The following is a 24,456-nucleotide window of genomic DNA, read 5'->3' on the forward strand; positions in this document are numbered from 1 at the left end:
GCCTGTTGCATGACCCCAGCTTGTCCTCTTAACAAACAACTGGAGGTGTGACCGCACCCGGAGGAGTCTGAGCTTAGGTCTCTGTCTTTCTACAGGCAGAGAGACACCTGGAGCCTCTCGAATTAGGATTGAAACCGCATGTCCCTCCTGAAACACCAGCATCAGAAGGTGTTGGCCTTTACTCTGCCCTCCAAGACCTGCCTGATGCTGGGCAGGTCACTTCCCTAAGAAGTACTTGTTCCTATCTCTCACCCATTTTATTTCTTTACTTTTTTCTTTTTTATCCTCACCCAACAATATGTTTATTAATTTCAGAGAGACAGGAAGTATGGGTGGAGAGAGAGGGAAACATTGATGTGAGAGAGAAGCACAGATCAGCTGCCTCCCGTCCACGCCCCAACCGGGGGTCAAAGAGAAAGTAATCATGGGCCCTACTTGGGATCGAACTCCCAGCCGTTTTCAGCGCAGGGAATGACACTGTCATCCACCTTAAAAATTTTGGGGTCAGTCGTTTCACATTGACCTTCAGGCTCTTGTGGATGGGGACAGGCACCTTTCGTCCACATGCGTGGTGTGCGTGGTGGCTTGTGGACTCTCGTGGGTCTGACTGAAGTACAGGAGCCTTTGCAGCTTCAATTTTTAAGAGGTCCTAGCAGTCAAACTCTCCCTTCATGGCTTCTGCGGTTTGTGTCTTGATTAGAAATGTTTCGGCAACTCAATATTAGTTTTTACATTTCTTCCGCCACATCTATAGTTTGTTCCTTCTGGTTTACATCTAGATTCCTTTGAGAGTGATGATTGATTGATTCATTGATTGATTGATTCATTCTGTAGAAGCTTTTTGATTTTTCTCCTTCCCTGCCTCCTCCTCCTCTGTCTCTACCGCTGTCTTCTTCCTAGTGCGGGACACGTTCAGTGGGCGCCCACAGTCGTCCAAAGGAGCACCGCTCTCTGGGTGCCGGGACAGGGGTCCCGGGCACTGAGCACAGCGCCTGGCAGCCTTAGGGAGCAGCCGTGGGAGGGGCTGGAGGGACCTGGGCCACAGCCCCAGGCCGGGGCTGGCCCTCGGGGGGAGGGGCCGCTTTGGAGTGTCCTGCTCAAGGCCTGGCCATCATCCTCACATTTTCACAGGGGACCCATGTTTTTTCACATTCCTCTCTTCCTCTTTCTCCCCATATAAAAATATCATGGCTGCAGGAGGAGACAGGAGGAAGTAAATGAAGCTCCCGGAAATCTGGTGGAACTGTCAAGAGTACATTAGAGCTCTGTGGGGTATCTGTGTGGCACCTGAGTCCTAGTTTTGTTTGTTTTCTGCCAGAAAGAGCTTTGCATCAAGATCGAGATGAAAAACAAATAGAATTGTTCTCCTGCCAGTGAAACTGGCTGCTGTATGTCCCGGTGATGGGACTCAGCTGAGGATTGAGCCGGGCTGTGCCCGTGGACGGAGGGGGCCCAAGGACAGGAGGGCAGCAGAGAGTAGGCAGGGCCCCTGGGTTTACTCCTGCGAACGGTACACACCTCAAGGGTAGTGGGAGAACACGAGTTATTATTTGTGACGTGTTAGAGCACTATGGGGGCAGAGCAAAGACTTCCTCGTCCTTCCTTCCTTCCCTCCCTCCCTCCCACCCTTCCTTTCTTCCTTCCTTCCTTCCTTCCTGCTTGCCTGCCTTCCTTCCTTCTTTCCTTCCTTCCTTCCACCTATGTATTACTGTCTCCAAATGGAAGGGTATTCCGGCACATGCTACAAAATGTATGAACCTTGAGGACATCATGCTAAGTGAAACAAGCCAGTCACAACACAACAAATACTGTGTGATTCCACTTACATGAGATCCTTACAGGAGTCCAGTCCACGGAGCCAGGAAGTGGAATGGCAGTTTGCAGGGGCTGGGAGGAGGGGGAACGGGGAGTTACGGCTCAGGGGGTACAGAGTTTCTGTTTGGCCGATGAAGGGCGCTGGAGGTTGGTTGCACAACAGTGTAAATGTACTTACCATCACTGAAGAGTACACATAAAAATGGTTAAGACGGTAAATTTTATGTTGCACACCTTTTGCCATGAGAACTTTTTTTTACACATATATCCAAAGGATGCGGGTACAATTCCCAGTTAGGGCAGCTACCGAGGCTGTGGATTTGATCCCCAGTCGGGGTGTGTTTGGGATGCAACCCATCCATGTTTCTCTTTCACATCGATGCTTCTCTCTCCTTCTCTCTGTCTCTCTCCACTCCCTCCCTCTCTCTAAACATATCCTTGAGTGAGAATTAAAGAAAAAAAAACATGAGGGAAATAAAATAGGCAAAAATGGAGAATTAAACTCATTCCACCCACATGCTTCCAAACTCTTCTGAAGCATTAGCAGCAGTAGGGGAATGGACTGGTAAGTCCCAGGCCTGGTCTGGGCAAAGGGCTGGGCTGACCTACGGTAGAGAAACTGTGCCTTTGAGCGGGGAGACACACACGAAGTGGCCCAGATGGGTAGGAGGCAGGCAGGCAAGTGGCCACGTGGGGGCGGGGCGAGTGCCTGGGGAATTGCGTAGGGGCTGGAGAAGTAGATCTTAGGAAGCAGTTCCCATTTGCTGTCCATAGTCAGTTAGCAAGAGAGGCCTGGGACAAATCAATACTGTTCTTTTCTATGGTTGAATTAGGACAATCCTTGGGCGGTTCAGAGAAAAGATTATTAGCTGATGAACACATTCAAGGCTAGAATGGATGAAGGAGTAGAATGGCTTCATTTGTAATGAACTATTTTGGGGCTTTGGGTTTTGGGTTTTTTCCCATTTGTGTGCTGATTTGGGAACTGTGATGGCTTGTTAGAAGAATTACAAGGTTCAATGATGGCACATTGTTTATTTCATATTTTCGATTTTTAAGACCAGGCAAGAAGATTAAAGTTCTTCAGTATATGAAAATGCTTTTTTAGGGTGCTTATGTCCACCTCCCTTCTAAGAACCCCATGAAGACAAGACCCTATTCGCCTGGCTCACCATTGCGCCCCCAGTCTTGCACTGTGTGTGTGTGTGTGTGTGTGTGCGCGCGTGTGTTTGTGTGTGTGTATTTGCGCACCCATGTTGATAAATAAATGAAGGAGTCTTCAATCTTATTCCTAGAATCAAAACAACAATAAACTCTGCTTGTCTTTAATGGGTGAGAAAAACTATATAACACTTTCCTGTAATCCTGCTCGAAACCTACTGTGGTGGATAGTTAACCCATCTGGACCACAGAAAGGGGAAGGAGGAGGTGGGGGTAGGGACAGGGTGCCGGCACTTTCCCCAAAACGACTGCCAGGGCCTCTCCAACCTGATGGGACCCTTCACTACAAGGAAGGAGTCGGGAGCGAGCTGGGCGTGGGCCGGGCCTGAGCCGGGCCTATTTCTGTTCCCACAGCAGAGAAAGCAAGGGCAGCAGGGCCTGCGCCTTGAGGGCAAACGTCACTAACAGGGTGAGTGCTTGAGCCCTGCCAAGGAAGAGAGGAAGGGCCCTCCTCGGCGTGTAACAACCCGCAGGAGGCGCAGTCTGCCCCTCCTTCAGGCAGGACTGGCTCTAATGTCTTCCAAGCAAACGCTGAGCACCTGCCGGGGCCACAGGCACTGGGCGATGGGCAGACGCTGCGTCCTGTGGCAGGGCAGGCGCTGTGACTGGATGTACTGGGGAAAGGCCAGGCCCCTCTGTTCGAGGTTGGCCACGGAAGGGCGCCAGCCCCCGGAACATTTGAGCACCAGCAGTGGGCCCCAGCTGGTTTCAGGGAAACCTGACGTGAATGCAGCACAAAGCCACAGGGCAGGCTTGAGGGCTGGGAAGAGACGTCATGTTTGGGCGCAGGCTGCCCTCGGCCTGTGCTGCGCTCCGGCAGAGAGGGCCAGTTCTGGGCTTTGCTTCTTAGGACTTTTCAAAATAGAAATCTTACCAATATGCTCCACCCCCTCGTCTTGAGCTGTTTTTATGTTTCACGGTTGCAGAGGAGAATTTTTTTTTACTACTCTGGACGCTCAGGGCAGTATCAGATTCTTAAGGCTGAGACCTGCCCCACCGCTGTTCAAACAATAGATTCTGATAGGTAAACACGTCCAGAGTTCGCAAAAGCTACCTGTTGTTACCACAACGCCTAGGTTGCAGCTGCAATCCCTGGTCAGCGCACATACAAAATACAAGAAACAACCAACGAATGCATAAAGAGGTGGGAAGAGAAAGCAAGATTATTTTTTCTCTTTCTCTGTCCCACCCTCCCTCTCTCTCTCTAAATCAGTAAATGAAAATTTTCAAAAAGACAACATTTGCTTTTGATTTTACTTTTCACTTTTTTATCGTTCAAGTACATTTGTGCCCATTCTCCTGTCCCCGCTTTCCCCTGCCCCACCCACGCGCACCTCCCACCCTCAACCCTCCCCTCTTTGGCTTGTCCCTGGGTCCTTCCTACAGGCTCCTGGACTTGACCCTTCCCCTTCTTTTCTCTACTGCCTCCATCCCTCCTTCCCTCTCGTGACTGTCGGTTTGTTCTTTCTATCAGTGTTGCTGGTTATATTTTTCTTGCTTGTTTGTTTTGTGGATTAGGTTCCACTTAGAGGTGAGCTCATATGGTATTTGTCTTTCACCCCCTGGCTTATTTTGCTTAGCATAGTGCTCCCCAGTTCCATCCACGCTGTCACGAAGGGGAGTAGCTCTTTCTTTCTGCTGCATAGTATTCCGTTGTGTAAATGGACCATAGTTTTTTCCATCCAGTCATTCATTAATGGGCACTTAGGTTGTTTCCAGCACTTGGCTATTGTAAATGGTGCTGCTATGAACATTGGGGTGCATAGGTTGTTTTAAATTGGTGTTTTGGATTCTTAGGGTGTAATTCCAGCAGTAGAATCACAGGGTCAAAAGGCAGTTCCATTTTTAGCTAAAACAAAAGAAAAAATTTTAATTAGAAAGAACTTTTTAATTAAAAAAGACAACTGAGAAGTGAAGGTAGAAGAGAAAGACACCCTCCTGTCCTGTGAGGATAAATGCTTAAATATCTTAAAGGAAACAACCTTAAATGCAGGTAAGGTTTTATGCAAGAAGAATGTCTTTGCATGTTTTCTATCAAGAATTAGACACGAAGGCCCAGAAGCTGGGGGAGGACAGCGGAGGGGACCGGGCTCCCTCAGGAGGGCTCGGCTGCCGACAGCAGGCCTCAGGGGTGGGCTGGGGTGGCAGGACCCCGGGTCTCTAGGGGACAAGGACCTTGGAGAAGCAAGGAGGGCGCAGGCTTTGGGAAGTGACAGCACCAAGGCAGAGACGTGGGCATAGGGCGCATGAGTGTATTGGAACGAGATGACTCACTGACAAGTACACGTATGCACACTAATGAATATCTGTATATTAAAGAGAGTAGAGCACAGTCCTCACATACATGGGATCCAGGTCAGACGACTTGGGTTCGAGTGCCGGCTCCAGCGCTGCCCTGAAAACCTGGACTTCGTGGTGGTTCCCTCCCTGTCAAACGGGAGCCCCCGTGGCACCCACCCCATGAAATGCCTGCATGTCCTTGATGAGGGACTGGGAAGGAGCCCGGCCATAGATCACGGTCAACGTTAGCTTTGTCGATTAGTAACACAATCGTTCCCGAAGTGAAGTCATCTCCAAAACGTTCCTTCCCGGCTCGTTTTCTGCGTTTGGTTTTCTTGCTTCTTCGGTTTCACTACTCCTCAGATGTCTGTCTCCTCGTCTGGTGTCTTCTCCTTGTGCCCCAGCAGGGCAGCCGGAGACAGCTGCCTGAGGTGAGTGGCTTCTCTGAAAGGGCAGCGGGCAGAGCCCAGCAGGCAGAGAAGCACGTGGGCTCGGTCCGCAGGGCACGTGCGTCCCTTCCGGAGGGAACCGCCAGACACCCGGGCCCTCGCTGCTCCCCGTGGCCACAGCGGGCTCACCTTCCACCCACTGTTTGTTCCCTCTCCCCCAGGGGTGAAGCAGCGCCTCCTCCCGGCCGCGCACAGACGGCGGCGAGCTGAAGGGGAAGCTCCGAGAGCCCACCGCTGACACCATGGCCTCAGAAGCTGGCAAGGTCGACCCAGGTAGTCGGCTTCCTCTCCCCTGGCTGGTCCCTACTCATGGCCTGGAGTTGAGGGAGGCGCCTCCAGGCTCAGAAACTGCACGGAAATCAAGGTCCTGCAGGGGGCTGCTCAGGGTCCCAGAGTCCCCAGGGAGGCTGAGGGAGTTTCCCTCAACGCGGAGTCTCGGGGGGGGGCCCCCTCCCTGGGTCTCTCCTCAGGGTGCTCACTGCCTCCCTTCCCCTCCCACCCACCCCGTGCCTCCGGAGAGGCCAGGACAGCCCACGCGGCGACAGGAGTCTCTTGGCCCCTCTCGCCGGGCTCAGCTGTCCCCCGGTGGAAGCCTTCCCTGTCTGCAGCGCCTGCACCTGCACAGCGGTGTGGGGGCCTGGCCCCTGCTCCCAATTAGAAACGCCTGCTTACCAGGTGCGAGTGTCTCAGGCAGGACTTGTTCATATGGGTCAAATGTGCCCACACAGGCCAGCATCGTTAGTCCCCCGCCTACCACACCCCAATCCGGAAATACACAGGTTGAGGGGTCGGGGTTCCCTCCATCTGAGCCCTGCTTTCCTTTCTCCCCTGTGAATGAACCAGAAAAAGGAAAAAGAACCCTCCACCCAGCCAGGTCAGCACTGCCTGGCCTTGGCAACTAAACACCCTCCCAGGAGGCTCCCAGGAGAACAAAATTCTTGTTCATGTCACAGAATAAGGGAGGGGGAAGGACCAGAAGCCAGGAGCCACTGAGCCGGCCTGGGACCCCTGAGGGAGGGCTGGAGCGGGGGCTTCCTGAGGAGAAATAAGGTGACCACTCCTTTAAGAAATGGGCGCGCCTGGGGGCAGAGGTTGCTGTGCCCCCGACACCAGCCTGGAGGTGAGAGAGGTGGTATTTATTGATCACAGGATTAGAGCTGAGGGTCCAGACCCCTAATTGCCCGCATACGCCCCTCCAGCCCTGACCAGTGTGGTTAGCGGGTTGGGGGTTCTCGCAAAGCCAAAGGTCAGAGGTTCGTTCCCTGTCAGGGCACACGCATGGGTTGCGGAATTGGTCCCCGGTCCCGGTGTGTGCGAGAGGCAATGATTAATAACTTTTCAAGAGAAAACTTAATCTCTTTCTCCCTCAGTTTTATTCTTTCTAAAATTAAATTTTAAAAATCTTTAAAAAATTTAAAATGACACCCCCTCCACTGCCATCTTGGAGCATCGGTGATGAGCAGGAAGAGGCTTCTTTGCCCGGTAGTTTTCCTGAAATCGGTGGTGCATGTTCTGAAATATCTTTCAATTTAAAAGAACACACCCCAGGTATACTACAGAGTGGGATGCAGAAGTCACATGACTTTTGAACACGTAAGGAGGCAGCAAATTCATGTAAAGAAATGTCTGACATTGACCTTGGATTCAACCTCGGAGCTTGTTGTCTTTGGGCCGTCACTTATCCTGAGTTTCCCTTTCTTTTTCTGTGAAATGAGAACAGTTCTCTTGTGTGAGTGTAGCGGGGATCCCATTCTACCTCATGTCTCTGCACACACAATATACACACCCGTCCCCAGTCTCTCAGCTGCCGCTCCACAGCCTCCAAATCCCTGAGAGCCAAACATTTTTTCGCAACCCTTGCCAAAAAGTCATCTTGCTCTGCGCTGACTTGAGAACGTTTACCGTCGTTACATGATTTCTCCCATTTAAGGTGAATATTCACTTGTTTCCCTGTGGAAACAGGAGCACAGTTGTTTACTGGGTGCTGCCCAGGCCCTGCTGGACATGGTAGGTAACACACCACATGTGCCCTGGGCTGTCTTTCTCAATGGTCAACATGGTAAAATCCTGAACACATTGAGATCCCAGGAGGTAGACAGTAAATTCTGGAGGCCAGAAGTCCCAGGTCAAGGTGCTGGCAGGGCTGCTGCTGGCGAGGCCCCTCTTCCTGGGGCGCAGACGGCTGCTCTCCTGCCCTGTCCTCCCATGGCTTTGCCTCTGTGTGTGTGGGGGGTGCGGGGCGGGGGGGAGAGAGAGATCCGGTGTCTCTCCCTCTTCCTGTAAGCACACCAGTGACAATGGTTTATTGCCCCACATGTAGGACCTCATTAAACCGTAATAACCTCCTTAAAGGTAATTTCAAATTGCACTCCCATGGGGTGTCAGCGCCTCACCCTATGGATTCTGAGAACCCTGTTCAGCCCTCAACCCCAGGTGGGCCACCAGAAGCACCCCAGGCGAGAGCTGCTCAGGAGGATTAACATTTAACCAACTTACTTATACGCGATGCTATTTACGTTCTACCAAAATTTCTTCTCACCTTATTCTTATTTCTTTCCACCTAGAGAGCCAAGTGACTCTTGGTGCCCCTGAGCTTTTACTGAACACAACGGGCATAGAGAAACTGCAAAGGCTGCTGAAAGACGAAGCCTGGAAGAAATGTGCGTCTGTGGACAATGTGCCCAGGTGACCTCCGGGAGACGCTTGTACTGCCACCCAGATCTCCCCTGGATCTAGTCTCCTCTGTCATACTTACCCCCTCCAGGCAGGATCCTGTCACTGGGGATGAATATGTTTCTCCTCAACAATCCATGAGGAAGACTTCCTTCATATCATTTGTTGGCACTGAACGGCCTCAGGTTGAGAAGAGAGGGAACCCACAGGGGAAAGGTTACTTAATGACTCAATGTCTTACTCATCTGTTCAATTTCATTGTGAGGAAAATAAGATAATGCATTTAAATTGCTTGCCCTAATGACCGACACATAGTAGGTACTCAGTTAACATAAACGTTTAAAAAGATTTTTGAGAAGACACAGGGAGAGGCTTAGAGTCTTATTCTTGGGGTTGAGAGGCAAGCAGGACTTGCTTGGGGATAAGCCAGAAACACCCTGGTACATTTGGTGTCCCCGAGGATTTCGCTAGTGGGCTCTCTCTCCCTAAGTAAGGGCCTGTACCAAACAGTGCAGGGTCCTGCTGGCCCAGATGGCAGAGAGGCTGGATGGAGCTGGGCGGTGTTCATTGAATCTGACTGTCCCTGCCCAGCTCTGGGGCTCTGGGTTTGTGTCTTAGAGTCTCTGATTTGTCATATCTCTCTTCAATGGCAACAGCAGGTCATCTGATAGGATTATGGGGAAGGCCTTAGCGTGTACTTTGGGGTCAAGGGTGAGGGAGCACACGCAATCATCCTGTCCAGAGGCCCATTCATGGACATTTGGGTATCCAGTTTTTAATAATTATGCAGAAAGCTGCTATAAAAGTGAGCCTACAGGTCTTGTTTGCCTTTTCATTACTTTTGGGCAAATACCTGAAAGTGGATTGGTATTTCATAATGTAAATCCATGTTTGTTTGGGTTTTTTTAAGGTTTTATTTATTTATTTTTAGAGACAGCGGAAGGGTGAGAGAAAGAGAGGGAGAGAAACATCAGTGTGTGGTTGCCTCTCGCGTGCCCCCTACTGGGAACCTGACCAGCAACCTTGGCGTGCGCCCTGACCTGACTGGGAATCAAACCTGTGATCTTTTGGTTCATAGGCTGGCACTCAGTCCACTGAGCCACACCAGCCAGGGCTAAATGCATGTTTAACTTTATGACTGCCAGACTAGTTTCCAAAGCGGTTGAAACATGATACATTCCAGCAACAGAACATAAGAAGTCCAGTTGCTCTGCATTCTTACTGACACTCAACATTGAGAGTTTTGCGGTTTTTGCCTTCCTGGTTGGTTTGTAGGGATATCTCTTTGTAGCTTGAACTGACATTTCCCTAATGACTAATGATGTAAACATTTTTTTTCATGTGTTTATTTACCACCCATAAATCTTTCACAAATTGTTCAAATTGTTTATCCCTTAAAACAATTGGTCTGTATACCTTCTGAGTTATGAGAGTTTTAAAATTTGTTTTAGATACCAGTCATTCATCAGAAATATGTTTTCCCAATACCTTTTCCCAGTCTGGGGCTTATGTCATGATAGTGTAAACAGCATCTTTCAAATAAGAAAATTCTTAATATTGCCCATCTGAAGTGAGGCGAGAAAGACAAATGGAGAGGTTGTACAGATGAAGACACATTCCTCTTCCCAAATAAGCCACCAGTGTTTTTTGAGCACTAACTTCATATAAAGCTCTAGGCTGAAACTGTGAAGTCATATAGTCACCCACTTAAGAGAAAAAGTAGTACTAGTAATTCAGTAGCTTCCATGATTTCATTAAAGGACATCCCATACTATGCTGTTTTGTCTTTATAGACACAGCTATAGGTAAATATTTTACCTAAGGGAATATGTATAACCATGAAAATGGCAGTTCTCTATGATCAAATATTATATTCAAGACATTTATTTTAATTTTATCATTTGTAATGTTTATACCCTTGAGGTTTATAAGTGAAAAATGTTACCAGTTATGTTACTAGTTACCTGGTATGTTTAATATATTAGCATTGGAAAAAGTCACCTTTTATTTGTCATTCATGGAATAAGTCTAAAGTATTAAAGAAATATAGTAGAGTTAACTTTGGATAGTGTTTAAAAACCAGATTTTTAACGTCACTTTTCAGCCCTGACGGGCGTTGCTCAGTTTTTGGGCATTGTACTGCAAACAGAAAGGCCACAGTTCGATTCCTGGTCTGGGCATATGCCTAGGTTGTGGGCCAGGTCCCCTGTGGAGTGTGCGAGAGAGGTAACGGTCCAGGGTTTTTTTATTTTTGTTTTGTACTATTTTTAAGTTCTCTTGGATTCATTTGGTCTTTCCTTGAATATTTTACTCATTGATTCTAAAAGGTAATCTGGTCTCCATCTTCTACAGACTAAAGTTAATCTGTGTAGAATCAGATTTTGTTTGTATTTTTTCTTTTAAAACTATTTTTATTGGCCCTGGCTGGGTTGCTCAGTGGGTGAGAGTGCCGTATCAGTAAGCCAACAATGTGTTCCATCCCCCATCAGGGCACACACAAGAGTCAAGGAGTGAATGCATAAATAAGCAGAACAACAAATCCATGTGTGTGTCTCTCTCCCTTCCTCTCTCTCTAAAAATCAACAAGTAAAACTTTAAAAAAAAATTTTTTTCTATTTTAACTATTTTGTTAAAAAGTATAAATATTTAGCCCTGGCTGGTGTGGCTCAGTGGATTGAGCACCAGACTGTGGATCAAAGGGTCACCAGGTCGATTCCCAGTCAGGGCACGGGCCTGGGTTGCAGGCCAGGTCCCCCATGGTGGCACGCGAGAGGCAACCACACATTGGTGTTTCTCTCCCTCTCTTTCTCTCTCCCTTCCCCCCTCTAAAAATAAATAAATAAAATCTTGTCAAAATGTTTTAAAAAGTATAAATATTTAAACATTTGGAAACATCAAAATTTAATTTGTTTTCTCATTAAAAATAAAAAAGACATGCCTTTAGTTTCTAGTTCCTTTTTTGGCCAGAAATGATACCATGTGACTCAAAGCCTCCATCATACATTACCTTGTCACACTGTCAGAGACCACAGGCCAGGCAAACAAGGGCTCCCATCAGTGAGGGCATTCGAGGGACCCAGTGATCACATCCCAGTATATAAGACAAAGGACAGACCTCTCTGCGGTCAGGTCAAGTCTGCACCGCACTTTAAGACAGGGATTTTCAACCTTTGCCATCTCATGGCACACACCAACTAATTACTGAAAGTCTATGGCATGCCAGAAAATGTTGTAATTTTTGCCTGTCGGACCAAAACTATAGGTGTAGTTTTAATTCATTCACGCCAGGTGACTATTGTTATGTTTTCTACTGTTTTTGTTTGTTCATTGTTTGTTAATTTTTGACAATCTAAGGGAAAAGAGGTCAGTGCACCTTACTAAATAGTCAGGTATTACATGTTTTAAAAATTCACGTGGCACACCAGGAATGCTCTAAAGTAGTGCTCTAAAATTATCTGAATGAGGGTTTTATTTTACTACAACCCCACTCTCCCTTGTTCACTCTTGGAGTTCCTCGTCCACAAACACTTCAGTGGTGATGGGATCGACCTGCTCTGAGTGAGAAGCGATGTTCATCAAATACTTACCATGTCAGAGAATCCTAGAAGGACTTTCCTTTATTTATTCCCTGATCAGATAAATGCTATGGAGCATGTACCAGAGACAAAATATGTGTTTAATGTTGAAGGAAAAATTTTTGCATTTGTAAAATTCTTTCCCATTTGATTTATAGTCAAAACTTTGGAATTATGCAAGATGAATCTTATTGAGCCCATTTTACAGACAGGTAAACTGCCGTTCTTAATCCCTTGACCTTCACTATTACAGGGGTAAGTTTGATGTGCTTTATGAAGACTTGAACAAGCTGAAAGGACTCATGGCTACGGAACACGAAGACCACCAGCTTAGGGAGATGTTTATGAAGGAGTTTCCTCAGGTGAAACAGGAGCTCGAGAAGCGCATAGGGAAGCTCTACGCGCTGGCAGACAAGGTCGACAAGGTGCACAGGGACTGTACCATCACCAACATGGTGGCCACTTCCACCAGTGCTGTTTCTGGTATTCTGACCATCGGTGGCCTGTTCCTGGCACCTCTGACAGCAGGGACCAGTCTGGTGCTTATGGCAACCGGGGTAGGCCTGGGGGCAGCAGCAGCTGTCACCAGAGTGTCCTCCAGCATCGTGGAACACATAGAGAACCAATCAGCAAAAGGTGAAGCCAGTAGCCTAATGTCAACCAGCATCAATCAATGGAACATGGTCATAGAGCATGTACGTCAGAGAAAATCTGAAATAGATGCCTTAACAGAGTCTTGCTATAAAGCCCTGCAAGACATTGTGAAGAACATCAAGGCCTATAAGCAGGCCAAAGTCAACCCTAACTTAGTAGCCAAGGCCAAGGTGTTCATGACCACTGGGAATATCTCAAATGAAAGCCGCAAGGAGCTGCAGGAAGCTTTTGGAGGCACAGTTCTGACAAGGACCAAAGAAACCAGGGTCTCTGAGGGAGCCTCTGTGGTTCTCACACTTCTGGTGGATGTGATCAACCTTGTTAAAGAGGCAAATCACTTGCATGAGGGGTCAAAGGCACAGTCGGCTGAAGAGCTGAGGCAGCAGGCCCAACAGCTGGAGAGTAAATTAAAGGAATTCATGCACATTCACAAGACTCTGCAGGAGGCAGAGCTGGAGCAGCTCAACAAGCAGTTCCGCACGGAGATAGAGGAGCTCACGAGCTCCAAGGATGACGTGGACAAGAGTGTGAGTTTGGGAGGGGCCAAGGGGGACAGTACAGAGGACTTGTAGGTGAACAGACATGAGGCAGGGACCTTGGGGACGTCCTGTCCCTCTGCTCACGACGTGGGTTCCCTCGGGTGGCAGGTCCACGAGCTGGAGAAGTCTAAGCGGGCCCTGGAGCAGCAGGTAGAAGAGATGAAGACCCAGCTCGAGGAGCTGGAGGATGAGCTGCAGGCCACGGAGGATGCCAACCTGCGACTGGAGGGGAACCTGCAGGCCGTGAAGGCCCAGTTCGAGCAGGGCCTGCAGGGACGGGATGAGCAGAGTGAGGAGAAGCAGCAGCAGCTGGTCAGGCAGGTGTGTATGTCCCTCTTGCTCTCCCCGGTCTGGGGCCACCCACGTTCCCAGCAGGCTTCCTCTCTCTCCTTCCTCTACCTGGGTTGTCCAGGGGTCCTTGGCCATTTCTTCCAGTCCTCTGTCCTCAGGAAGGGCGGGGGAGTCAGGGGCTCTATCAGGGGTTTTCTGTTCAGTGATTCTCATTGGCTAACACAGGGAAGGAGTCCTGCGCTGTGGTCGGGGTGACCTGGCAGGGGAACCGCCGTGTGCTGGGGACAGTGCAGCAGTGCAGGATCCCGGTGCCCAGGGAGCTGCAGAGTGGAACCCATTGAGCTGGGGCTGATATGCGCACCGTGGGGAACATGCCCAGAGTGGGACTGTGGATCATAATAGTCAAGAGTTGTGCAAATAGAAGAGGTCAAAGAGACAGTTTGCTTGAACCATTATTTAGCCCTTCTAGTTAAGCTGGTTAATGGTGGTGTCCAGGGTGGTGTCAGGGTGAAAAGCAGCCACAAGCTCCTATTGCTGGTTGTTCCTGGAGGAGGTGGGAGGGCAGATGGCGGGGCAGGGGCAGGAGGGCGGCCACTGGGTTGGGGGTGTCCAGCATCTCCTCCCCACCCCCAAGTCCAGAAGAAGGACTACATTCGAGAGCTGGAGGACCCGCTGGCCTCCAGCAAGGACATCCTGGCGCAGGCCTTGGAAAACGAGAAGAAGCTGAAAAGCATGGAGGCTGAGATGGCTCAGCTGCAGGAGGTGGACGGGGCCATGGGGCTCTCGGGGGCACTGCCCTCTGGCCCACAGGGCAGCGCAGGGCCAGCATTGGGAGGGGACCAAAACACACTGGGGGAGCTCCAGGGATGAGTGGGGTGGTTCCCTATGAAAGGAGTCCCTGCAGGGCTTCCTTAAGTAGCAAGGCTCCCTGGGGTGAAAGGAGACTGTGTGTAATCAGCACCTCCGGCTGTGATTTGGGGCCAGGAGAGGAGGGGTCCCTCCAAGATGCTTGTGCCCTGAGTGTCCCTCTGCCTCTCACACATGAGGCTCATATGGAAGCAGTTTCCAGGTTCTAGGTGGTCTTCTGAGGTGTGTGGTTATGGCCAGTGAGTTCTGCTTCTCACTGGCCAGATGTCCAGGCACGTTCTCATCTGCCCTGAGGCCCTCAGACAGGAGGACACATGCTGGGTGTCACAACCAGTTGAGTGATGGGGACAGATCAGGTGGGAGCCTTCTGAGACCTAGACTCTTGGTAACGGGCAGCTCCGAGACTTCCCCCAAATCCCTTTCGCAACAGAGGCAGGAGCATCTGGATCTGAGTCCCGTGGTTCTTCCTGGGACACTGGAGAGACCAGCTCCATGACAGGGCATGGGTGCCCCTCTTCACAGCTGTGCTTCCTCCCTGCCAGGTCAAAGCCAGCCTGGAGCAGGCCAAGCCGGCCCTGGAGACTGAGCGAGGGGAGCTGGCCAGTGAGGTGAAGGTGCTGCTGCAGGGCAAAGCAGATGCAGACCACAAGCTGAAGAGAGTGGAGGCCCAGCTCCAGGCGCTGCAGGCGCAGTTCAAGGAGGGAGGGCAAGCGCGCAGGGACGGGGGCCGGGGCGGTGCTCCCTGAGGCCGCCCCTCAGCCTTGGCCTGGTTCTCCAGGACCGCTGCTCCTTTTCTTCTTTTTTTTTTCTTTCCTTTTATTCTTTTTTCTTTTTTAATAAAAAACAAATCCTGTGATTAAAGTGTTTTAAAATACAATTTTTTACTTAAGCCAGTCTTAAAGATAAGCACAAAATTGACCCGTTTACAGTTTTTAACCACAACTCCAGCGCCCGCTCCGTGGGCAGCGCTATTCTAGGTGAGGTCAGAGGGGTCCTCAGACTCTGAAACATGATTTCACCTCCTGAAACTCTATCATCAGAGAATATAAATAAACAAAGTTGTCATTGTGACTACTGATCTGCCTCAAACCCACTTCTGTCTCCTACAAAAGCTAATTTCTGCCAAATTCAAGATGTTTCAATGAACTCAACCCCTTTCTCCTCAAAAATAAAAAAAGCAGAACTTCTTTTTATTAAAAATAAAACAGAAACAATTTTCCACAGAAGAGCAGTTTCTGTTTTTAATAAGAATTTTTAAAATTTATTTTTTTCCTTCTAGCTTTCAAGTGTCCTCCCTCCAACATTGCCTTTTCCTGTACAAGGCAAAGCAGAAGCCTTTTTATGATGTTTTTCTTCCTTTTTTTTCTTTTTTAAATAATTTTATTGATTATGCTATTAGAGTTGTCTCCCCGTAGCTGTCCTTCCTGTTTTAGCCACACGCAAACGTGGGGCCACCCAGTCCGCCTTGCTGTGCATCCTCTCCACCCCGGCTGCCCGTCTCTGCGCCTCCTATCGGTCTGGATGAATGTTTCTTCTTTAACTCCTTGGTTGTCAGATTTTCTTATAGTTCGATTTTCTGGAAGTTCTGATTATGCTTTGTTTTTAAATTTGTTGTTGTTCTTCTTTTGGTTGTGCAAGGAGGCAAAGTGTCTCTACCTATGTCTCCATCTTCTTTTTATGCTGTTTTTCTTTTCCTAAAAAAAGTATTGCATCTTGAAGACTAAACGTTCCCAAGACATGTAATAAATATTTTTTAAACTTTAAAGGTGAATCACCTACATTACCTTAAGTCAAAAATAAAAAGCAGTTAGCACTAAATGGCTATTCCAAGTATTTAAACCCTTTTAAAAACTGTTTATTTATTTTGTAAGAATGTACTGCTAGACCAAAGCAACTATGTTTTAGAAGTTTTTGGCTGCCCTGACTGGTGTGGCTCAGTTTGTTGGGCATCATTTCACAAAGTGTAAGGTCACTGGTTAGATTCCCATTCAGGGCACAGGCCTGGGTTGCACGTTTGGTCCCCAGCTGGGGCCAGTACAAGGGGCCACCAATCGATGTTCCTCTCTCACATCAATATTTCTTTCCCTCTCTTTCTCCCTCCCTCCCCCTCTCTTTAAAAATAAAATTTAAAAATCTTTAAAATAAAATCCTTTGGCCGAAAATTTACAAAAACCTTTTCAGTTCAATCCAATAAAAGTGATGTCTAGAAAATATTCCATATTATCATGTCTACCTTAATGAGTTCAGGTTCTACAACATCCAAAGGCATGGTATCCTGGAACACAGATGTCAGATGCGCTTTGCTGGCGTGGCTTGATGGGGGGAGCATCTGTGCTGGCTCCCAGGGGGCCTGACAGGCACCTGCCCCCGGATGCTGTGGGGCTGTGAGGAGCGAGTCACACCTAGGCCCCCAGGGCTGCAGGGAACCCTGGGAGACACTGAACCAGCTGCTGGAACCTGGGCCTCTCTTCCAGATCTGAGGCCCAGCAACAAGCCATCACAGCAAAGAGTTCATCAGGACAAGTGACAGGCTGGGTTTTCAGCCACCACCTCTCAGGCATGAGGCCATCTTAAAGGGATGAGGAAGAAGAATGGGCAATAGGGACAGAAACCCGTGGGGGAAAGTCTCAGGTCAAGAGGCCGCCTGATTTTGTGTTTACTATGTATGGTGACTATCATACATGCATGCACTCTTCTCAGACAAACAAAAATGGCCTTCTGCCACCTGTTCCGGATCCAAGGGCCCCATACACAGCAGCAAGTGCACTCACAACATCTCCAGTTGGAGACAAACTCAAATAATTTCTACCCACTTCATCGTGAAGTGATGTCCTGTAGCAGAGGGCCTCAGCATGGTGTCTATGTTTCTCATGCTCCACTGGGTTTCTTTCTCAATATTTCGCATGTGCAAACATGAAGCAATGAGGGGCAGCAGAGGCTACAACCACCCCTGACTTGTTGCTGCCAGGGATGTGTTCACTGTTAGATCCTGGAAGGGGCAGAGCGCAAAGAGGATGAAGGGGGCATTTAACTCCCACTAAGGGGGCAGGGATGGAGGAGATGATCAAAAGGCACTATCTCAAGGCTGGATAGAGGTTTAATAAGAACCCCAGAGGGGCCGTTAAGCTCAGAGCAGATATGCGTAGGGAGATCAGAATAAAGTATTTCAGAAGTAAATTTGTGAGGTTCGTGGTGACAAAGATGTAGATGGGGAGGGAAGATTGGCCTGTACCTTGAGCAGTGTATGCAGGAGGGTGCTGGGATGAGACTCAGAGGGAAAGAGGTAAAAGACGATGGGACACATTCAAGGGACCCAGGGATGGGAGCTGCGGGTGGCATTCAGGTCAAAGTTAAATGGTGGGTTGGTGGGAAAGACCTTCTGGATGGACTCACCCCACTCTGGGAGGTGAGGGGGGCTCGACTTGTTTCCGCAGTGAGAGCCTCTGGCAGATCCCATAGTTCTAGGTTTCTCCTCTTTCCGTAGGGTCGGCCCTGCAAGATGGACTCCAGAAGCGTCTCCTGGGAAACTGAGGTCTCAACCCCAAAGTAAAAATAAAGGACAAGGAAGGAAGGCACTCAGGCAGAACAAGGTGAACCCTCTCCAAGCTTGAGGAGGAGCAGGACCAACTTAAGAGAGCAGGCAAGGTGATCTCTGGACAGGTGTGAAATGAGATGAGGCGGACAGAGGCTACCTGCTGTCAGAGGGTTACCTCGTCGTCGTGTGGAAAGAGGTGCAGGGAGGAAGATTCCTGCTGCCGTGGAAGCACAAATTCCTGGATGCCTGGAATCTCAAAGGCCACGGAAACGGGCTTTGGGAACGAACAGCTGATGGGGGAGCCGCGGCCCTCTACCCGGAGTTGCACGCCTCACCCAGTCTGCTCTATCTTAAGTGTGAATTTCACAAATCTATTGCCTGAGTCTTTTCTGAATTCTCTTCCTGTTGGTCCAGGTGGCCAGGGCCTCAGCTTTGATGAATATTTAAATGATGTATTGGGCTCCGCTCCTCTCCTGGAGCCCTATCTGTCCCGCCCTCCCCTGCAGTCATGCCCCGGACTCTGGCCTCTGGTTTTTCAGGCCAGAAAGATGGCGGGCTTTTCATTGGACTTTTTGCTGTAAAAATGGAGCCTTCACTCTGCTCATCATTTCATCCATATTTTGACTTCCCTCAAAATCTCCCTGCTTTTGCTCATTTTCCCGAGCACTGAACTTTGTCCAGAGCGTGTGGTTGTTATCTAAGAGCTTCACTGAAATTATTTTTGAGCCTTTGTTCCTTCACTGACTTGCTGTGTGATGTTGAGCAAGTCATTATCCCTGCCCTTGCCTTAGTTTCCTTACCTATGTCATGAGGTAAGCATTCTGTCCTTCCTCAGAAGTACACGATGAGGAAGTTAATGAATTGCAAACTGTAGAGTGCTCTTGTGATGTAGTAATACCCATCCCTTTGTCCCTTCACAGGCTATTAGAGGTCCAGGGTGCTTCGTGACATTTGTCTGAGTGAAACGGGCCCTTCCAGGGAGGGTGAGTCTGGGCCACTGTGTTCCAGGCCCACTCCCACCCTTTCCCCTTGTAGGTGAATCGGAATCGTGAAGACCACCAACTTCGGAGTCCCACCTGGGTTTCTATTTCTCCCTGAGACCTCAGGAGAGTCATTTTCCTCTCTGAGCCTCGATTTCCTTGTTTATAAAGCAAATACCCCCCTCTGAGAGAGACTGTGAGGTTAAACCCGAAACTGCCCGCTAAGCCCTCAGTGTAAGTCTCCAGCATGCGATGTCTGCTCTGCTCTCCACGCCAGCAGGCGGATTCAGGGGTGCCCTTCCTTCCTTGGTGGCTTTTGAGTTTCTGTAATGTCTGCCCCTCCCTCAGCTTCTTTGTTTTAAGAGAAAAGATGTGGCCCTGACTGGTGTGGCTCAGTGGTTTGGGTGTTGCTCTGCAGACTGAAAGGTCACCAGTTCGATTCCCAGTCAGGGCATATGCTTGGGTTGTGGGCTAGGTCCCTGGTTGGGGGTGTGTGAGAGGCAACAGATCGATGTTTCTCTGTCATATTGTTGTTTCTTCCTTCTCTTCCTCCCCTGCTTCCCCTCTCTCTAAAAATAAATAAACAAACAAACAAATAAATCTTTGAAAAAGAGAGAGAGAGAGAAAAGATGTGTAGTCAAGCACAGATGAGCCGCTGCAGAAAATTCAGGTTTTCTGTGAACCGGTTCCCAACACCCTGTGTCCAAGGTTGTTCACCAACTTGTGCTTTTTCACTTCTACTTTTCGAAAAGCCATTCACCTCTGCCTACTTGATCGAGTCTGGGCCTTGCACAGGACACCGGGGACACAGATGCACTGGGGAAACCCACAGTCTAGTCACCATTGTCTGGAAGAAGGGAGATAGGCCGAAAGAGGGCATGTGGCTGGAGACAGTCAACTCCGCCAGGAAGGACTCTGGAGGGTTTCTCCAAGGAGGATTTCCCTGCGTTGGGCTTTGGAAGATGACCTAGAACTTTCCAGGTGTTGGACTCAAGCGGCCCAGGTAGAGGGAATAAGATAAACAAACGTCTGGGTGCACACAGTAGGTACAGCGTATTCGACACCTGATGGCACAGGTGTATGCCCAAAGGCTTACTCTCTGCGGGATCTGGCACCACCCTTAACAAGGCAAACGAGAAAGCTGGGCTGAGACAAGACCCCTCAAAACCTACGGCACTTCATAACTAGAGTACTGCCCCATACTGGAGTGATCCTGATGAACACTTCTCCCCAGTGAAACTGCCACCAACATTTGTATCTCAGCCAGTCGATGCTTTGCAGCCTTCGGCCCCATGGTTCCTGGTCCACCCTTTGAGATGTCAGTCCTGGTGAGTTTTTGCTTTTCATAGAGGCTATTTTCATCCAAGCTAAAAGCAAATCGAGGGGGTGGCCTTCTTAATTAATCCCATCATTTTAATACAGTGGGAAATGACTTCACAGCTTCCTCATTGGCGCTTACAGCTGCACGGAAGAGGCTGACTTCATGGGAAACCCACAGGTTCTCAAGCTGCTAAAGCAGCCCCGGCTGCACAGAAGAGGGCAGCTGGCCGCTCACTCAGCACTGCAGGGCCAGAACGGGAATGAGGTGGGCCGGTGGGGCCTCCCAGCGGTCGGCTTTTCGTGTATTAAGGTTTCCTGTTTGTGTGAGAACTTTCCCCAGATTTGTTTCAAATGGAAACCCACATTATACAGCACCATTGTACTGGTGGTATTTGAGTGAAGCAGAAAGAAAACAGCAAAAGGGCACCTACTGAATTCAGTGTGTACCCAGCACACTGCCGGCGGGTGCTCCGAGCTGGGGGTGCGGTGGGGGTGGAGGTAAACGGAGTGGCAGGAAGCGAGCCCAGAGTGGAGGAATGACCAGCGCACACAGCCTGCTAGTGCCAGGCCTGTGTGACTCCAGGGGGCTCCGGCAGGTCTGGGCCGGGCCAGTGGAGCGGGGGCGCTGAGCTAGAGGGTGGTGCCGGCCGATTTACTCCTGCGTGGTTTCAGCTTCCCTTTGGGGTGCATCTTAGCTCATGGAGTTGGGGGTGATTATGACTCGGTAACACAGGTCCTCGGGTTGGCCACAGGCGTCGGCAGAGACGACAGCAGCCGCGCCTCACTGGTCAGGGATCCCGGGGATGTGGGGACGGGGAGGAGGATGGCCTTCCTCTCACCTCAGGCTCAGAATAACCCTTTGAAAACAGGAGCGTTGTCCCCATTTGACAAATGGAGAAACTGAGGCACTGGAAGTTGCGGTAACTCAGCTAAGGCAGCAGAGCCTGGATTTAAATGTCCTCTGACTTCTCTTGCTGTGTCTCCGTGCCCCTGAGGAATGGAGGTGGCGGATGGGAGGTTGAGGCTGCTGGGCTCTGCAGGGGTTCCCGGACCATCGGGGCGTGGCCAGGCAACCCCAGAAGGCAGCAGCTGCGGGACATGCGCTGTTTCCTGAGCACTTTGGAGAAAGCAGAGGAGGAAGAGCTAGAACACAGAAGAACACAGAAGGCCAGAGCCCTAGCCCTTTGTCCAAGTGGCCTTCTGCCATGGGAATGAGCTTGGAAGACGCCTTTAAGGTGACCTGGGCCAGAACTGCTCCCAGGAACCTGCCCCATTTCCTGAATGTGCCCGGGGCGCTGCTCCTAAGGCCTGATGGGGGAAGAGGATTTCTTTCCAAATATGGAGAAGTTGTTTCACCCACCTTGTCTCCTGTCAGGTCCTGCGGGGGAGCTGAGGCCCGAAGAACGGAGGAGCGACACAGGACATGAGCAGGAAGACCCCAGGGCTGCCCCTCCCTGGCCCTCCTTTTAGGACTGTGGGGTGATGGGAGAGGCCCAGGGGACCCACGTGTTCCAGACGCAGACACTGAGAGGGCACAGTGCGGAGCATCCGTAGCACGATCCTGGCTTCTTAGCACCATCTTAAAACACAAAGCCATCTGTGGGAGCGTGAACGCAGGCCTCTGTACGGGCAGAGACAAGCAGCACGCAAGCCAGGCTGTTGCCAGCAGCCACTGCCTCTGTGAGGGACAATTAGTTAGGGATGCGATAGAATCCATTTCTTCCTTTAGAAACTTCTGAAATATTAAAATCACAATTTTCCCTTAAATCCCAGAGTTAGGCTGCCCAGGCTTGACCTGTACTCTGCCCAGCGCGCATTGGGTGACCCTGGGTGAGTCATTTCCTGTCTCTGGACCTCATTTTTTTCATCTGATAAGTAAAGTTAGGGACCCTGCAGGGTTGTGAGCATCCAAGGAGGTTCTCAGTACTGGCAGGAGACGTAGGCCCTCATCAGGAGGCAGAGGGGGAGGGAGGGAAAGCAGCGATTGCAAACCCAGGCACCCCAAGAGGCCAGACAGGAAATGGGGTGAGCTGGAAACTCCAGCTGGCTACTCTGCTCAAGCCTCAGGTTGCTGAGTAGGACTGAGGGCCTGGGTGTTGCCCATCTCGTGTTTAAAGAGATCCTAGAATTATAGATTATTTGATGTGAAAATCCTTGAAATTTAAATATTGGCAAATAAATCTATAGACGATACATGTATAATTATTTTGCACATGCATGTGTGTGTGCGCGCGCACACACACACACACAGGTCAGATTTAGTGCACAGCCACCAGGCAGTTATTTCCTACTTTGGAAATGAGGCTGCCAACTGTATTTTCTCTCTCTTCCCCTTCTCTTCAATACCTGCGCGGTATTTCCTGGTGAGATGGACCCTGACTTACCCACTGTGCCTGAATGAATGCACTCTTACTGAGCTCCCTCAACTTTTAAAACAATACACATTAGGAAATATGCGGGACTGATGACCAGCTCTTGGGGTGACGGGCCTCCTGGGACACTGCCGACCTCGAACACTCATGAGTTTGCCTTCTGCGGCCCATGGTGAGGGCCGGATCCACGTGGGCAAGGCAAGGAAGGGCAGCTCTGCTTGCCACAAGCGAGGTGAGCCAACCGTGGGAAACAGAACAGAGGAGAAGTTCCTTTCCTAGCCACTCAGGCCAGCGTGGCCGCGGACCACCATGAGCTCAGCGGGGCAGCCTGGAAGCACACGGAGGCTTTCTCACTGAGGGCCCATCAGACACGTGGCCCCTCACGTGTCTGACGGGCCCTCTGAAGGGCACAAATGGTGAGTGAGCAGCTTGTCGGGGGAGGCACCAAGTCTCGTGAGGAATGTGAAGAATTTGCTGTTTGGAAATGCTTTGGCCAGTGGGTATCTCTTCTTCTGGATCCTCCATCACTACCTGCCAATCCAACAGTAAGGAGAGAGAGCTTACATATTGGGGCACTTGGCTTAGTTTGAGGAGTCAAGGAAGGCTTCCCTGAAGAAGTGGCATTTGAGGTCACATTCAAAGGTTGCGGAGGACAGGGAACACAGTGGCGGTGGGAGTATTTGAGACAGAGGACGTCCATCTGCAAAGGCCTGGGGCCGGGAGGGAGACAAAGAAGACCTGAGGCCCAGGATCTGAAAGAAGACCAGCGTGGGTCAGAAAGGAGGCTGATGGAGCTACAGTGGGGCCACTCAGGCTTCCCCTGCTGGGGCTCAGGCCGAGTCCTCTAGCAAGGGCTGTGGGTCGGAAATCTGGGTCTTTGGGGCACTGGACCTTGCCAGCAGCCTCTGCAGGAACACTAGGTGGCACTGTGGGCACAGACATCTCTGCTGTTGGAGCTGTGCGTGGGCAGCCAGGGGACCTTGAGGACAATGCCACAGCGCTGCCGCCGTTGACGTCAGCAGTAACAGGAGACCGGTGAGCCAGAGCAGGGAGGGCGGGCCGGAGGCTGCACCCGGAAAGGACCAGGGTGAGAGCACACCGCACGCTGCCGCGGAGGCTCCTGAAACTGTCTAAGAATCCAGTAGGTCCTGGAAACCAGCCGAGCAGGAAGGGTGGAGCCAGCGACACACTGCTGTGTGACCCTGCTTTGCCCATCAGCTGCAGGGCCAGGGAAGCAGCCCACATCCACCTTCACCGTCCACATTGAGAACAAGGACTCCTAGCAGGGCTGGCTGTTTGTCTGCAGAACATAGAGGGCCAGGATGAGCATGGGTCAGGTCCGAGGGAGAAAGGAGCCTCGTGCCCCTCCAGCCTCAGCCCTGGACGTTGACCTAGAATTTCCATGTGGCCCCTCTGTGACCTCCTGGTGCCCCCTCTGCCTCAGGCTTCCCTCCTGTCATCTACCCCATCCCTCGGGCTGGCCAGTGGTTCTCCAAAGCATTGTGGTAGTAGACTAGGGCTGTTGGCTACATTCTTCTGGTTTCCCCCCTTCTAGACACACGGTAGGATCATTCTTCCTGTCCTCCTTATGGTTAGGTGGAAATGTGTAACCAGAACTCTGACCACTGACTGTTGAATGGAAATGATATATGTCAATTCTAAGCCACTGCATTTAATGCTGATATAAAATGCCAAAGGCTGGCTGCTCCATTGTCCTGGGTCCAGGAGGGATCAGACTGCACCTGATTGCTGATGGGCATGCATTGTGATCAGGAGGTAACCTTTGTTGCTGGGAACCACTGAGATTTGGGAGGGGGATGTTTGTTACTACAGCAAAACCTAAACTATCCTGGCTGATACAAGCAAAGCCCCTGGAAATCTGGTA

General features: G+C 50.2%; 1 protein-coding gene across 1 annotated transcript; it reads left to right on the forward strand.

The window, feature by feature from the left end:
• Window positions 1-12,270: 12,270 nt before the first annotated feature.
• Window positions 12,271-21,054, forward strand: LOC129071304 (apolipoprotein L3-like). The gene is made up of 5 exons (XM_054574498.1): window positions 12,271-13,194; window positions 13,315-13,527; window positions 14,907-15,070; window positions 20,341-20,472; window positions 20,952-21,054. Exons 1-5 carry the CDS (start codon window positions 12,316-12,318, stop codon window positions 21,052-21,054), a joined length of 1,491 nt encoding a protein of 496 aa, XP_054430473.1. The 5' UTR covers window positions 12,271-12,315.
• The last annotated feature ends 3,402 nt before the right edge of the window (window positions 21,055-24,456 follow it).

Source organism: Pteronotus mesoamericanus, unplaced genomic scaffold (genome assembly GCF_021234165.1).
Source record: "Pteronotus mesoamericanus isolate MK-2021 breed Mesoamerican mustached bat unplaced genomic scaffold, CSHL_Meso_final contig_263, whole genome shotgun sequence".
NCBI lineage: Eukaryota > Metazoa > Chordata > Mammalia > Chiroptera > Mormoopidae > Pteronotus > Pteronotus mesoamericanus.

What these genes read in the sequence shown, in the direction of transcription:
- LOC129071304 (XM_054574498.1), top strand. Translation starts at nt 12,316, where the DNA reads ATGGCTACGGAACACGAAGACCACCAGCTTAGGGAGATGTTTATGAAG. An exon ending in AGGATGACGTGGACAAGAGT is followed by an intron (nt 13,195 to 13,314) that starts GTGAGTTTGGGA and finishes CTCGGGTGGCAG; the next exon opens with GTCCACGAGCTGGAGAAGTC. An exon ending in AACGGGAATGAGGTGGGCCG is followed by an intron (nt 20,473 to 20,951) that starts GTGGGGCCTCCC and finishes GGTTGGCCACAG; the next exon opens with GCGTCGGCAGAGACGACAGC.